General features: G+C 44.2%; 1 protein-coding gene across 5 annotated transcripts in view; it reads right to left on the reverse strand.

The window, feature by feature from the left end:
- LOC138761895 (ciliary microtubule inner protein 2A-like) overlaps positions 1 to 16,043 on the reverse strand; it is a 41,074-nt gene that overhangs the window by 20,514 nt on the left and 4,517 nt on the right. For 4 of the 5 annotated variants that reach the window (XM_069934841.1, XM_069934833.1, XM_069934852.1 and 1 more), the window contains exons 2-3: positions 11,273 to 11,493; positions 3,897 to 4,045 (exon numbers count right to left, since the gene is read on the reverse strand). In XM_069934841.1, the coding sequence (XP_069790942.1) occupies positions 3,897 to 4,045; positions 11,273 to 11,493 (370 nt within the window). Of the gene's footprint in view, positions 1 to 3,896; positions 4,046 to 11,272; positions 11,494 to 15,263; positions 15,382 to 16,043 lie in introns of those variants that run through there. The other variant, XM_069934853.1, reaches the window with a different exon arrangement.

Here is a 16,043-nt window from a genome sequence, read left to right on the forward strand (position 1 = left end):
AATGCAGATAGAGCAAGATCCCCATTATCTAGCACCTATGGGGATCCTGGATGTCGGTTTTGCGAATTTTCCAATTGACTGAGACTCTTACAATGCCTAACTAATTTAGAATACACGGTTTGGAAGACAAAAGACAAAATGTAAAGTAATTTGAAAAAGAAAATCAGTTTTGTATTCTTTAATTATATGAAGTTCACTTTAATCTGATAATTCCCTTAACTTACAAAAATTAAATTTGAACTCTGGTTGCTGGCGCTGAAACTATTTTGCATTAACTGCTATGCTAACTGTGCTGCCGTCAAAATTAACCCCCTTCCCTCGCACTGACAACCCGACTCACCTCAATGCCAGTGTCCCGGTCAGATCCTCAGTGCAACCTGACTCACCTCCATGCCAGTGTCCCGGTCAGATCCTCAGTGCAACCTGACTCACCTCCATGCCAGTGTCCCGGTCAGACCCTCAGTGCAACCTGACTCACCTCCACGCCATTGTCCAGGTCAGACCCTCAGTGCAACCTGACTCACCTCCACGCCAGTGTCCTGGTCAGACCCTCAGTGCAACCTGACTCACCTCCACGCCATTGTCCAGGTCAGACCCTAAGTGCAACCTGACTCACCTCCACACCAGTGTCCCGGTCAGATCCTCAGTGCAACCTGACTCACCTCCATGCCAGTGTCCCGGTCAGACCCTCAGTGCAACCTGACTCACCTCCATGCCAGTGTCCCGGTCAGACCCTCAGTGCAACCTGACTCACCTCCACGCCAGTGTCCTGGTCAGACCCTCAGTGCAACCTGACTCACCTCCACGCCATTGTCCAGGTCAGACCCTCAGTGCAACCTGACTCACCTCCACGCCAGTGTCCTGGTCAGACCCTCAGTGCAACCTGACTCACCTCCACGCCATTGTCCAGGTCAGACCCTAAGTGCAACCTGACTCACCTCCACGCCAGTGTCCTGGTCAGACCCTCAGTGCAACCTGACTCACCTCCACGCCATTGTCCAGGTCAGACCCTCAGTGCAACCTGACTCACCTCCATGCCAGTGTCCCGGTCAGACCCTCAGTGCAACCTGACTCACCTCCACGCCATTGTCCAGGTCAGACCCTCAGTGCAACCTGACTCACCTCCACGCCAGTGTCCTGGTCAGACCCTCAGTGCAACCTGACTCACCTCCACACCAGTGTCCCGGTCAGACCCTCAGTGCAACCTGACTCACCTCCACGCCAGTGTCCTGGTCAGACCCTCAGTGCAACCTGACTCACCTCCACGCCATTGTCCAGGTCAGACCCTCAGTGCAACCTGACTCACCTCCACGCCAGTGTCCTGGTCAGATCCTCACTGCAACCCAACTCACCTCCACACCAGTGTCCCGGTCAGACCCTCAGTGCAACCTGACTCACCTCCACGCCAGTGTCCCGGTCAGACCCTCAGTGCAACCTGACTCACCTCCATGCCAGTGTCCCGGTCAGACCCTCAGTGCAACCTGACTCACCTCCACGCCAGTGTCCCGGTCAGACCCTCAATGCAACCCGACTCACCTCAATGCCAGTGTCCCGGTCAGACCCTCAGTGCAACCTGACTCACCTCCACGCCAGTGTCCCGGTCAGACCCTCAGTGCAACCTGACTCACCTCCATGCCAGTGTCCCGGTCAGACCCTCAGTGCAACCTGACTCACCTCCACGCCAGTGTCCTGGTCAGATCCTCACTGCAACCCGACTCACCTCCACGCCAGTGTCCCGGTCAGACCCTCAGTGCAACTCGACTCACCTCCATGCCAGTGTCCCGGTCAGACCCTCAGTGCAACCTGACTCACCTCCACGCCAGTGTCCTGGTCAGATCCTCACTGCAACCCGACTCATCTCCACGCCAGTGTCCCGGTCAGTCCCTCAGTGTAACTCGACTCACCTCCACGCCAGTGTCCCGGTCAGACCCTCAGTGCAACTCGACTCACCTCCATGCCAGTGTCCCGGTCAGACCCTCAGTGCAACCCGACCCACCTCCACGCCAGTGTCCTGGTCAGGCCCTCAGTGCAACCCGACTCACCTCCACACCAATGTCCAGGACAAACCCTCAGTGCAACCTGACTCACCTCCATGCCAGTGTCCTGTCAGGCCCTTGGCACATCTTCCTTCATGTTCAAAACAGTGTTGCAGTAACTACTACGCTAAACCATGCTGCCGTCATAATGAGTTTACAGATAAAGCCTTACTAATATACTTAATAATTTACTGAAATAGTTAAGGACTCTAACTAGGCAGGGATAGGGAGACAGTTTGGGAGAGTCATCCCAGCAGCGAGAAGACCAGCCGGCTCTTCTTCCTGGGCACCACCATTTTATTTAAACACAACTTTATTGAAAATTTATTCAAACAGCTGCTGTGGGGGGGTGGGTGGGGCACGACCAGATGCTCCACTGACTGAATGTTTGCTCCCAATGGGTTGTGTGTTGCTTCGGATAACATTTATATTTACAATTTTAAACTTCTATATAAACTTTTATTTAAAACATTACTTATTTCCTCTTTATTTTGGCAGTTCTTTGTGTTTCCATTGATGGAGTGCTGGATAATAGGGATTTTACTGTACATTGTTCCCTGAAAGTGGTGCCACAGGTAGATAGCGTCACAAAGAGATCTTTTGGCATATTGGGCTTCATGGTATTGAGTATAGGAGTTGGGATGTTATGGTTAAGTTGTTTAAGACATTGGTGAGGCCAAATTTGCAGTACTGTGTGCAGTTTTGGTCACCTAACTACAGGAAAGATATCAATAAGATTGAAAGAGTGCAGAGAAGATTGACTGGGATGTTGCCCAGACTTCAGGAACTGAGTTACAGGGAAGAATTAAACAGGTTAGCACTTTATTCCTTGGAGCTTAGAAGAATGAGGAGAGATTTGATCGAGGTTTTTTAAATTCTGAAGGTATAGACAAAGTAAACGTAGGTAGGCTTCTTCTACTGAGGTAAGATACAAACCAGAGGATATAGGTTAAGGGTGAAAGGGGAAATGTTTAAGGGAACATAAGGGGGAACTTCTTTATACAGAAGATGGTGGGGGTGTGGAACGAGTTGCCAGCTGAAGTAAATACAGGCTAAATTTTCACATTTAAGAAAAAATTATTCAAGTACATGGATGGGAGAGGTATGGAGGGCCATGGACTGGGTGCATTTAACATTCTCTGGTTCTAGATACATCAAGGGATATAGGGGAAGGAAGGAAGTTTTGAGGGAGAAGGTAATCCAGAATCTTGTTGGTGAATCAGGCTTGTGGGCTGAATAGCCTAATCCAATTATATTTTATTAATGTTCTTATATTGGTGTTTTCCCTTTGTGGAACACCCAAAGCTAATGTTTTTTGAATCTGTTGCTGTTGTGTAATAAGTTTTCCTATGAACTCTCATGCTAATCTGGATGAGACATTGGGAATGTACCACCTTCTGATTTCAGCCACTTTGTGTTAGCTTCAAGCACATCAAGGTTGGGTATAGAAGGTAGAGCTACAGCTGAACGCTGTCTGCAGCTGTCCCAGCAGTGTGCTGTAGGCCTAATCTTGGAAGAACTGATGTGATCATTCTCCATTCTCCACCTGGCTCCTCAGAGCCTGGGAATTGGTGCTGCACTATTTGCCCTGAGCAGTTGCACATGATTGCTTAAATTCACTCATCTTGAATTCCTCTAGCTAAGGGAGGCATTGATCCATTCAGCCTTCACTAGAATTAGATCCAAGTTTCTTCATATGCCCCATTATTAAATATTTATCCCATTATGTGGCCTGCAAGGTGTTCCCTTTTGTGCTTTTTAAAAGGCCATTGCCAAAGCTCTCTTCTCTAACCCATGCATGCAACTGGCATGTAAGTGGGAGGATCAACCTTGCTGCCCTCAGTTTCCCACTGTGCTTACCTTCCTTCTCCCATCCATATAGCTGATGAGCACAGGCTCTTTCATTTTTTGCATGTATTCCATTTGGTGTTTTTGTAAATCTAGTCCTGATTTTAGGGTCTCCTTGTAATAGTTCCCACCATAGTTGAATAACTTCTGAGGGATGTAGCCTATTAAGTAAAGACAGAAAGAGATGAGATAACCAAGTAGTTTTGGAACTTACATTACAGTTGTAGAAGGCTGATTGGACCCCATTCAAGGAATTCTTTTCAATGTGGAGCACTGTTCCTCAGGAAGGATATACAGGGATTTATAAGTCAAGTCAAGCAAGTCACCTTTATTTATTGTTCATAAATTATAAAGATGAGATAGCGTTTCTCCAGGACCATGGAGCATATTTACATAAATATGTTAGAATAGAAGTTAAACCCATTGAAATATTAAACTATTAAGACATATACAGTAAAAGTCCATGGTAGATGTCCTGCATGGATTCACCAGCATGTTACTGGGGCTTACTGCAAATGTTTATTGAGGCAGGTCACATTAACCTGGCTGGAACTGACTAAAAGACAGAGTTAAAGAAGCAATTAAAATACATAAAGAATTTGTGAGGGATGAAGAGGAGCAAAACATTTGATGCCAAAACAAAGGGGTATGACAGAATTGGAGGCTTCTTATTCAGAGGTCTTGTCAGCAGGAGTTTCTTCACCTAGAGCGGTGTGGAAATCTGGCCATCCCTCTCCCTACCATATGAAGGAAATGTAAAACTGAAGTTGACAGAATTTTGATGAATGATGTCTCCAAATTAAACCCCCAGCTATAGATAGAGTGTGTGTACAATGAGTGGGGTTAGTATGTAGAGGTGAGTACACAGAGTAAGTGGAGTTAGTGAGTACAGGGGTGAGTGGAGAATGTATAGGGTGAGTGGGCAGACGATAGAGTGACACTAGAGTGAATTGTGAATTAGTGTAGCAGAACATACGTGGTATGAATATGTTCAGGTACTAGTCTCTGTTCAGGTTAAGGAGTTGAGTGTCTAAGATGAGTATGCAGAATGTGTGCAGAGTGAGTGGGGTGGGTGCATGATGAGATTCATGAATGTACACGAATAAATGGTTGGAGGTAGGGCAGTAGGGTAGAAATGGTATACAGAATGGAGATGAGGATGTTCATGTTTTGAAAGAAAAGGCAGACGCAAGGAGAGGTGGTCAATCTACCACCGAGGAAATGAAACTAGGGGTGAAGGTGTACAGGACTTGAGAAAAAAGGGCAGGGATGGAGGTGAAGCTGACAGGAGTGCTTGTGGAAGTGTACAGGATGGAGGTGACGAGTGAATCTGCACAGGAGAAGAAGATGAGCATTAACAGGTGTTGTGAGCTGCTGTACACTCATTTATCTGGCTCCACCCTGTTTTCTGACTGTACCCATGGCTCCTCTTTCTTGACCCTATATAAAGGCTCCAATACAATAACCCCTTTCTAGAAAGCCTGGGTCACAGCACAGGATGACCTTCAAGTTTACTGTAAATGAAAGCCTATTGTTCTGTAACTCCAGTCTTTTGAGTTATTAATAGTACATCAATTTTATTTACAATAATATTTTTCCAACAATGGAACAACTCTTGAAGCCTGATAGGCTGGAGATCGACCCAGAATTGCCAGAAGCCTCAGACTACTTTGAACTCTGGCTATGCTGCTTTGAGGTCTTTATACAAAATTCCTCCAGAATCGTGGCCATGGAGGCAAACAAGCTGCACCTACTCTTCTCCCGGGTTGGTCATCAAGTGGTCCTGATGATCAGGGATACCTCAATGTATGGGGAGGCAATGGGCATACTCAAGGACCAATACAGGGAGAAAGTCAACGAAGTTTATGCCAGGCACCTGCTGGCCACCTGCAGACAGTGGCCGAGTGATGAGTTCCTCCAGGCCCTGTGGGAACTCACACGAGTGTGCAACTTCCAGTCGGTGTTGGCTGCCCAAAACATGGGGGACATTATCCGGGATGCCTATGTTGTAGGTGTCAGGTTGGACTATGTGCACCAGAGGCCAGTGGAATAGAGTAAGATGGACATAAAAGGGATGATTGAAATTGTGAAATCACTGGAGATCACCCTCTGTATCATGGAAACTTACTCACAAATGGTGTGATGTCCACATGGGGGCTGCCATCTTGGGACATGGGTTTACAGGCCAACAGTCCACTACTGCGTCCAACAAGCAATCCCACCACAGCTACGGTTTCCCAGGAGCACCTGAAGTGCTACTTTTGTGGCCACTAAAGCACTCCCGAAAACGCTTCCCGGCGAAAGATGCAATGCGCTCAAAGTGCAGAAAGAAGGACCACTATGCAAAGGTATTTTGATCACAGCCACCTTCCAGCGCCAGTGCTGCTGCATGTGTGGCATGGGGGCTGCCATCTTGGCCACCTTTATCTTACAGAGACGACCACGCCGCGACATGAGGCCACCATCTTGAACACTGCCAACTTCCAGCCAGGGATAACCACGCTGCGGCATGGGTGCCACCATTATGTTCCCAGACTACAAGTCAGCATGAACCAGACCATGAACTGACACTGGCCTCCTTGGTCCTGGATCAAAACAGCCTGCATCAACTCTCACAGTCTATGGTGGACATCTCAAACAACGATGAGGGTGACAAGATGCCTTTTTGATAGTAGGAGCACTGGGAGTTTTATCCACCCCAATACAGTGTAGTGTTACTCCTTTAAAGCAAACCTAGTAATCTATAAAGTTGCCCTGGCTTCAAAGTCCCACTCAGCCGAGGCGCTACACCATCGTGACACTGACCGTGCAGGACACAACTTACAAGGACTTTAAACTCTTCATTATGTCACAGTTCTATGTGCCAATGCTGCTGGGGCTGGACTTTCAGTGCCACCTCAAGAGTGTTACAATGTAATATGACAGTCCTCTCCCCCCCATCATGTTCGGCAACCCACAGTTTGTTAGCCGGTTTCCCCCATCGCTCCCCCCACTGCTGGCCCAACTGTCACGTGGTCTCTCTGCACTCCATATTGATCCCCCACTGCTGTTCACGAACCTCACCCCCAACTGTAAACCAATCGCTACAAAAAGCAGGCAATACAGTGAAGGGAACAGGGTGTTTATTAAAGTGGAAGTGCAGTGACTCTTGAATGAGGGGATCATTGAGACTAGTACCAGCCCATGGAGAGCTCAAGTAGTGGTGGTGGGGGTAAACACAGGATGGTGATTGATTCTCGTCAGACCATTAACCACTATACACAGCTGGATGCATATCCCCTCCCTCGCATTGTGGATATGGTCAATCAAATTTCCCAATATCATGTGTTATCCACGGTCGACCTGAAATCCACCTACCACCAGCTCCCCATCTGCCCAGAGGACCACCAGTACACCACCTTCAAGGCAGATGGCATCATGTAAAGGTTAAAACCTTGTGTTTTTTGATTTTTAGTAATTTTATGACTATCCCTTTAAGAAAAATTGTTGTTTCTAGTGTTACCATAGTTCCTAATGATATCATATGTCATAATACCTGGGCATACAGGTAGCTTGCTTTCATCCTTTGAAGAACCATGGGGAGGCATAAGCATCGAAATATTTTTCTTTCAATTCATCTTATTTTATCTTAATTTAATTTTAATCATCTATTAATCATCTCTTATTATTGTCTTATATTGTTTTGTCTTTAAATATAGCCGAATGCTTCATTTATCCATAGTTATGAAAATCTTGATCCGAAGTTATGCAAGATGTTTAAACATTATCAAGCTACTTACAGCTGCAATTACAAAGTTTTATTTATTGGATTAATAAGATAGTAATTCAGGATATTGTGGCTTACATTTCTGTGAAGATAATATGTTTCGAATTTGAGAAATATAAGAGATTGGAAGTGTCACCTACACTGCCTCTACGACTTCCTTAGGGTACTCTTCAGTGTTACCAACAGTGTCTCTGTCTTCCAGCGGGAGATGAACTGGATGGTGGACCAAAATGACCTGCATGCCGCCTTCCCCTACCTGGATAATGTTATGATCTGCGGCGACAACCTGCAAGATCATGACGCCAACCTCCATAAATTCCTCATAACAGCCAAATTCCTCAATCTAACCTATAACAGGGATAAACGTGTTTTCCACACTACCCACCTGGCGATCCTTGGCTGTATTGTGGAGAATGGAGTCATTGGCCTCAATCCTGACTGCATTCTCCCCCTGCTAGAGATCTCCCTCCCCCACAGTTTCAAGGCCCTGAAAAGGTGCATGGGCTTCTTTTCCTACTATGCCCAGTGGGTCCCTAATTATGCAGACAAAGCCCGGCCCCTTATCAAGTCCCCACCCTTCCTCCTGACAAAAGAAGCCCGAGGAGCTTCCTTTCGCATAAAAGAAGACATCCTGGAGGAGTCACGTGATGGAGTAGTGGCCAGTCGGGGAACTCCAGCCCTCTCCGGAAAAGTTTAAAAAAAACACAGAAAACACAAAGGCACAAACACAAAAATTAAAATAAAGTGAAAGTAAAGGTGGGAAGAAAATGGCAGCGATTTGGACATGTGAGAAAGTGAAAAAATTTTGGGAAGATCTAAACCAGATATTAAATAAAATCACAAAAAGCAATATACCAAAAAAACCCAGAGATCTTCCTCCTAAGTAATATAAAAAACAAAGAATTTGGACTTGATTTGGATGGTGCACAAAAAAGATTTGTTAGGATAGCCCTAGCTGTAGTAAAAAAATGTATTATGTCAGCCTGGAAATTAGAAGATAATTTGAGAATACAACAATGGTATATAGAAATGAATAAATGTATTCCATTAGAAAAAATAACATATCATTTAAGAAATAATATTACAATATTTGAACAAATATGGGAGCCATACATGAAACACAATAGAGAAAACCTACCGGGGACATCTACCACCTAAAATGACAGAAGGAGAAGGGAATGAAAAGAATTGACTCAGTGGAATTTCTTGTTTATTTTTATTGAGTGACAACATTGTTTGACGGGTTTAATGTATCTTAGATTCTGAACTTTAAATGAATGGGAGGGGAGGTAGGGAGGGTGGGATGGGTAGAGGGAGGGGGGGGGAGAAAACGACACTGTATATATTTGAAAAGGAAAATGTATGTATCTTGATCAATGTGGTTTATAGTGTGAAAAATTTAAAAATTTAAAAAAAAAGAAGACATCCTTAAGGCCACAACATATGCGGTGGATGAATCTGCCCTGTTTCAGGTCAAGAGCAATGTGTCCAATTTCACCCTGGCCGCCACCCTTAATCAGACAGGTCGGCCTATGGCCTTCTTCTGCCGTACCATCTAAGGCCCTGAAGTTCAACACTCCTCCATTGACAAGAAGGCTCAGGTAATAGTTGAGGCAGTGTAGCACTGGAAGTATTACTCGGCCGACAGACGTTTTACCCTGCTCACGGATCAACAGGCTGTGGCATTCATATTTAATAACAAACAGTGGGGTAAGATAAAAAATGATAAAATTTTGAGGTGGAAGATTGAACTCAACCTATAACTATGATATTCTGTATTGGCCAGGGAAGCTCAACGAGCCCTCAGATCCCCTGTCCCGAGAGACGTATCCCAGTGCCCAGATAGACCACCTCAAAACCCTCCACAATGAGCTCTGCCACCTCAGAGTCACGAGATTTTTCCTCTTCATCAAATCTTGTAATCTGCCGTACTCCATCAGGGATGTCAGAGACGGAGACTGCTGGCTTTGCATGGAGTGCAAATGCACTTCTACCAACCAGATAGGGCGCACCTGGTAAAAGCTACACGGTCTTTGGAATGCCTGAGTGTGGACTTCAAGGGCCCCCTCCCCTCCACTAACTGCAATGTGTATTTCTTCATGGTCATGGATGTGTATTCATGTTTCCCCTTTGCCATCCCCTGCCCGGATATAACCACCACCACAGTCATTAGGGCACTGTGCAACTTTTTCACCCTGATCGGCTACCTGTCATATGTTCACAGCAACCAGGGGTCCTCATTCATGAGCAATGAGTTGCACCAATGCCTGCTGGTCAAAGGTTTCGCCACCAGCAGGACCACTAATTATAAGCCCTGAAGGAATGGCCAGGTGGAGAGGGAGAACGCCACCTGCTCGGTCTTTCTTCGAGATCATGGTTTTCATGTTCCAGCACTATTCCCATTTCCTTTGGTTCCCATAACTTTCAAAAATCTATCAATCTCAATTTTAAGTTGAGAATTGTAAAGTGAAGAAATCTCTCCCCATTTTAAATGGGTCACCCCTTATTTTGAGACTGTGTTTCTAGATTCCTCAAAAAGGAAAAAAACATCCTTCTTGTATCCAGGCCACTGAACCCAGTAAGAAACTTGTAAACTTCAATGAGGGCTCCTCTCATTCTTTAAAAGTGAAGTAGAATAAAATACAATAAAATATAAATAATCAAGAAAATAAGGCCTTGAATTCCACCATACCTGGAACAAATTTGTTTAATATTACCTCCAGGAAATATATTTTTTGGGAAAGGAGACCAAACAGTATGAAATACCAAGGTCCTATATAATTTCAGTACGACAGCTTTTCTCCTTCATTCAAAACATCTCATAAAAAAGGCCAGCACATTATTTGTCTTGCTTATTGCTTTCTGCACTTGGATGTTGATTTTTTGTGATTTCAGTACATTGACACCTAGCTCCCATTGAACACCAGAGGATGTTTAGAGTGAATATGTACAGAGTGAGTGTGAGTAATATCCATGTTAAAAGGTTAAGTCTTACAGAGAGAGTCTTTAGAGGTGATTGTATAGAGGGCTACCTGCACTGAATGAGTTTGCACTGGATGTGTATACAAGGTGAATATAGGTGTGTATATGAGTGCAGTATGTATGCATGCAAGATGAGTGGATAAGTATGCATAGAATTTGTATACAGCATCCATATGTACAGGATGAGTTATAATAAGTAACCTTGAACAGTGTGACAGTGTGAGTGGAGGTGAATGTGTACATGTGTAAAGGGCAAATCTCTCACAAGTTGAGCATTATTAAGGGCCTATGTGCATAGCAGAAGTAAATGTCATTGCACAAGCAGGGGAAGTGGGAACAGTGAAGTGTGGATGGGTGAGTGAGATGTGGATTTGAGTTTTGAACCAGGCTGGATCAAGTTTCAGTTTGTTGAACTATCATCCCTTTCCACCCCTCAGTCTGCCAGATAGGTTAATATATTGTTTTAGTCTGCAATATATTGTGTAAGTACTTACACCAAGGGAAGGAGAGCAACTACAGATTATCATTGCTTAATAAGGTGGAGGAGAGGGTTTAGGTATCTGGGAAGATTAAGGAATGATTGGTGACCCAGGCTTGTGGAGCATTCTCAATCATTGCAGTTCTGTTAGGTGCAACTCACCAGTGTAGCCTGGAATGAGTTTCTGTGGATGGATCTGGTCTGACACATCAGGTGTACAATTCTCCTCATATTTTGGAAGACACTTATCCAGAGTTTCAGTCATTGGTGACAGAATCGATTGGTCAGCTTTTGACTTTTTAGGATCCTTAAGGATATCATGAGTAATCCTTCCGTAAGTCTTGCCAAACTGGAATGGAAATGTCCGGGAGTATCCTCCATATCTGGATGGGTGACAAAAGTAAATATCATTGCACAAGCAGCCTGGTGGCAACAGCTCCTGGACTACAGGGTTCTAGAGATATACAGCAAAGAAACAGCCCTTCACCCCTCTGTGTCCATACACTAATCCCATTTACCAGCATTTGATCTGTTGTCTCCTGTGCCTTGGCGAATCAAGTACTTGTCTGGATTCTTCTCAAATGTATTGACAGTACCTGCCTTCTCTTCCTCTATCCACACAGACAGTGCAATCTAGATTCCAAATATCATCTCATGAAAAAAAATTCTTTGGATCTCCTCCATCCAATCTCCTCCAAACAACTTATCCTAATCCAGTGCCTTGAGGTTTCAGACACCTCTACTATGGGGAAATGTTTTTCTCAAACTATCCTATTTATGCCTTCATAATTTAGTAAGCCTTAATCAGGTCCATATCTCATCTTCTTGCACTTCAAGAAAAACAAAACCAGTACCCTATCAGTCACTGAGCAAAAATGTTCATGTCTTGGTTTGCACTGACTTATTAAAATGTGACATTCAAGGGAATAGAAGTTTCCAGACTGCTATAATTCTCATTTCTCCTCATCACCTTTACTCCTCACCTTCCCCACATTTCCGAACCAGACAAAAACGATTTGTGCTCATTGTTAAACACACTCCTCTGGAGGAATTCAGTGGTTCAAGCAACATCAAAGGGAGAAAAGGAATGGTCATTGTTTTGGGCCAAAACCCTTTATCAGTTGGCTCCAGCAGGTTGCATTTAGCTTCAGATTCCAGTATCTGCATTTTCCTGTGTGTCACTTTTGTGGTCTGTGTTTCTGAACAGAATTATTTTATCTCTTTGCACAATGCTAGCCATGGTATGGAAATCCAAATAAATAGGGAACCTTTCAGTTCTTCCTCATAAGAGTGTCCTAATCTGAGAGTCCGTGTGAATAGTGAGGAAATGTCACCTGAAGCACTCAATTAGGAATTCTTTGGCAAAGAACTTTGATAGAAATCTTAGTCCATTTAAGCAGTGCAAATAAGTGCCATGGAGAGAGGATGAATAACAAGCACAAAGTTGTCCTTATTATGGAAACATATAGAAGTGGAATTATGATCCTTAACACAAAGATTAAAAGTGGTTAGCTTTCGACTTGCCCTAATGTGTTGGGGACCAAGATATTGGGACACACCAGTCAGGACATGCACAGTGAATGACGGGGCCCTGGGAAGTGTTGAGGAACAAAGGAAATGAGAGGTACAAATACATTGTGCCCTGAAAATGGCAACACAGACTGTCAGGGTGATGAAGAAGGAGAATAGCATGCTGATCTTTCTTGATCAGACCATTATGAAAGTTGGGATGTCATGTTACAATTGTACAAAACATTGATTAGGCCACACTAGGAGTGTTGTGCGTACTTCTGGTATTGTGGGAAGGTTGCAACAGGACTAGAGAGGATGCAGAAAAGATACAGTAAGGGTGCTGCTTGCAGTGGAGGCTTGACTTTCAAGGAGAGGTTGTTAGGTCGAGAGATGAGCTGATAGAGGTATAAAATTATGAGAGGCATAGATAGTCTGAGGCTGTTTCCCATGGTTAAACCAGAGAACATACATTTAAGGTGAGAGGGAGGAGGTTTAAAGGGGATCTGATGGGTAAATGTTTCTCACACAGAGTAGTTGGTATCTGGAATGAGCTGTCAGAGGAGGTGGTGGAGGCAGGAGGGGAGGAGGGAGGAAGGGAGAGAGGGGAGGGGAATGGGAAGGAGGGTGAGTGGGAGTTGGGAAGGAAGGAGAGAGATGAGGGAGAGGGGAAGAAGGGAAGGGGAGGGAGAGGGCAGGGAGGAAAGGAGGGGAGGTACCAACACAAGCGCATCTGGACAAGAACAAGTGGGCAGGGCACAGAGTGATATAGAATTAATGAAGGCATGATGGTTGGCTCAGATACAGTAGGCGAAAGGTCCTGTTTCCATGCTGTACAACTCTATAACTAGAAGACACCATTGTTCAGGTGTTTGTCTGCTACATGATCAATGGGTCATATGTTTTGATGACATTTTCAAGAATCTTGAAATATTAATATAGGATGAAAAATAGTTGTCGTATATTGTTTATTCATGTGTATCTTCTTTCCAAAACATTCACTTCTTTCCAAAACATCTTGAGCAAAGAATTGCTGGAGGAACGTAACAGGTCAGGCATCATCCATGGAAGGCAATGGACAGCATTTCAGGCTGAAAACCCTTCATCAGGAATAGCAAGAAATAAAAGGGTGAGGAGACGGGAAGGAGCACGAGCTGGCAGGTGATAGATGAATAGAGCTGGGAGGTGGAAGAAATGGGAAAGAAGTTAAAAGTGCTGAGTTCCTCCAGCAATTCTTTGTATAAAGAGGCTATTTTTTAAGAATTTGTAGAGAGCCAATTTCAAAGAGGAAAGATTAAGTTTCTTGCTAATGAAAAAACAGAATGGATATGTTAGATTATTTCTCATTATGTTCTCTAGTCAAAGATATTGGGAGCATCTGGATTTGGTTGGGAACAATGAAAGCTTGCAAATCTGTAATTGGGGCTTGGAAATGGAATTGTCTCATGAGGAGAGTTTGCTGATTTCAGAAGCCCAAAGGGGCAATTAAACACTCAGTGAAGATAAAGGAAAGATCTGGAGTGGTTATCACACCGTTTGCAAAGAGGAATATGGTCACAAATAGAAATACACTGAACAGGACATGCAGCCAGTTACAGATACATGGGCCCTGGCGTCATCCCTCCCACCACATCTTCTACACTGACACTGTACACTTTCCTTACTCTGATAAAGAGTTTCAGCCCTTCCAGCAGATTGTATTTGGCTTCAGATTCAGCATCCTGTGTCTCCACAGTATACTTAGCCTGTTATAGTCATAAAGTCATTCAGACAGGCCCTTTGTCCAACTGCGTCCACACCAATTATCGAGCACCCATCTACACTGATCTGATTTTTTCTGCTTCGTGCCAGATTTTCTGCCACCTACCTACTCGAGGAAATAACAATTAACACAGCAATTAGCATGTCTTTGGGGCATGGGAGGAAATTGGAGCACACAAAGGGAATCCACGTGGTCATAGACAGAAGATGCAAACTCCATCGAGATAGCACCAGAGGTCAAGATCGAAAGGGGTTGCTGGAGGTGAGAGGCTGCAGTGCTAACTCCTGTGCCATTGAGTCACCCCATACCTGATGAAGGGCCCATGACCAAAACTGCTGGGAGACCTGCTGAATTTCTCCAACACTTTTGTGTATTGCACATTTACGCAGATTATATGGATAGGAAGGATTTAGAAAGATATGGACAAAATGCAGGTAAATGCGACTAGCCCAGAAAGTTAACTTGGTGAGCATGGAGGTGTTGGGTCAAAGAACCTGTTCCATAGTGTATGACTCTGATTTTATTCATACCCCTCCCATTAAGTCAAGTTCTTAGTCACAGCACAATCCTGATCAATCTCATCTGTATCTTTTCTAACTTAATAACATCCTTCCTATAGCTGGTTGACCAGAATTTCACACAGTACTCCACAAGTGTGGCCTGACCAACAAATTGCATAGCTATTATCATGATGTCCCAACCCAGGTATTCAAATGCCTGCCTAATGATGGCAAACATGTCGAACACCTTCTTTATCACGGTGCCCACTAATGCCGTCATTTTCAGGGAACTTGTGCCCCAAGGCCCCTCTCTTCTACAAGGCTCTCTAAGGATCTATCATTTACTGTGTGAGTTCTGCCCCATTTTGATTTAATTCATCACCTTGCATTTGAGGTGACACGGAATTTATTTCTTCATTGTTAGAATGAATAAGGAGTCAGTCCAACATTTGGAGAAGACACCTGTTGCAACCAACTGGTAGCTGTTCTCTTGCCGCTCTTTGTGGGTCTCCAGGCAATCTGGGCTAAAATGTTAATATTTACACTTTTACAAAGTGTCACAAATACTAGCACCATCACAATAGCCCCATACCTCTTCAATTATCCCTCCTCATAGCCAATATCTTCCCCAGAGTTTCAGATGTGAGTCAGGTTTCTCCACTGCCGTAATTCCAACATGATAGGTTTTTTTTAAAGTCACTTGTGATATAACTTTTCTTCTTTGAAGCCTTAGTGTTGTTGTTCACACTAATCTCTCAAATGCCCCTCCAGTCCAGCTGAATGGACCATAATAGACTAAAAAAAAATCAATGGTGATGGCACTTAATTTCTCATCACACAATCTCCTTCAACCCCTGCTGCCTTTTAACTTGTCAGGCACATGCAGAGCCATGTTAAAATACAAATTTAATGTTACTCATCTTCCAACTCAGTTTACGCACTGAACAGTACATCTATCCATGAATAGATATTCAATCACATCCACACACCCTGTAAAAGACCTGAATGAGAATCGCACAAACAGTATATACTATTGTATAGACTTAAAAGAAGACTCTGGTCTAATGCTTCCTGAAGGAGTAAGTATTGAAAAACAAACCATCTGATAACAAAGTCCCAGTACTGAGGCATCAAAGAAAAAGGCAGAGAAAACATTCCACCA

This window comes from Narcine bancroftii, chromosome 1 (genome assembly GCF_036971445.1).
Source record: "Narcine bancroftii isolate sNarBan1 chromosome 1, sNarBan1.hap1, whole genome shotgun sequence".
NCBI classification, from domain to species: Eukaryota; Metazoa; Chordata; class Chondrichthyes; order Torpediniformes; family Narcinidae; genus Narcine; species Narcine bancroftii.